Raw genomic sequence first — 531 nt, 5'->3', positions numbered from 1 at the left:
GCCTCCACACACCAGCCACGTCAAGCTGCTCTGACCCAAGGGACTGGAGGTCAGGTCCTAAACCAGCACCTACCACACCGAGTACCCACCTCCCTTCTGGGTGAAAGCAGGGATCTCAAAGTCCAGCTCTGGAATTCGGGCCGTGGCACAGTCAGTCTTCACCACCTCCCTGTTCATGTCCTGCACAGAGAGCCCAGGAGCAGCGTCAGGATCCCCAGCAGGACCCACGTCAAACAACCGCCCTTGGGGCACGTGGTGCCCACCAAAGCAGCACCCGTAGCTCCTGCCCAGCTCCACTGCAGGGGTGAGCTGGGAACAGGCACAGTTTGGGCTTTAAACGGTTACTATCGAGCAAATGAAGCTACTTCTCAAACAGCACAGAGATTAACGCTTTATTGCTCAAGCCAGACCAGCTTGTGGGGGACAAAGGTGGGCAGGAGGCACATGCAGAGGGCAGCCCCCGCTCGCTCACCTGGCGGGAGGTGACAGCCAGGGTGTAGCGCACGCCCTGCTCCTGGATCCTGCCCGCGG

General features: G+C 60.3%; 1 protein-coding gene across 1 annotated transcript in view; it reads right to left on the bottom strand.

Moving 5' to 3' along the window:
• Positions 1-523, bottom strand: part of ZPR1 (ZPR1 zinc finger) — a gene marked incomplete at both ends in the record, with an annotated part of 4,019 nt that extends 3,496 nt beyond the window's left edge. Inside the window, 2 exons of the mRNA XM_010166901.1 lie at positions 90-180; positions 473-523. Of these exons, the coding sequence (XP_010165203.1) occupies positions 90-180; positions 473-523 (142 nt within the window). The remainder of the gene's footprint in view (positions 1-89; positions 181-472) is intronic.
• Positions 524-531: the final 8 nt, after the last annotated feature.

Source organism: Antrostomus carolinensis, unplaced genomic scaffold, assembly GCF_000700745.2.
Source record: "Antrostomus carolinensis isolate BGI_N321 unplaced genomic scaffold, ASM70074v2 scaffold34904, whole genome shotgun sequence".
Lineage (NCBI taxonomy): Eukaryota > Metazoa > Chordata > Aves > Caprimulgiformes > Caprimulgidae > Antrostomus > Antrostomus carolinensis.
The sequence above is the reverse complement of the archived record's forward strand: the minus strand, read 5'-3'. Positions and strand labels throughout refer to the sequence as shown.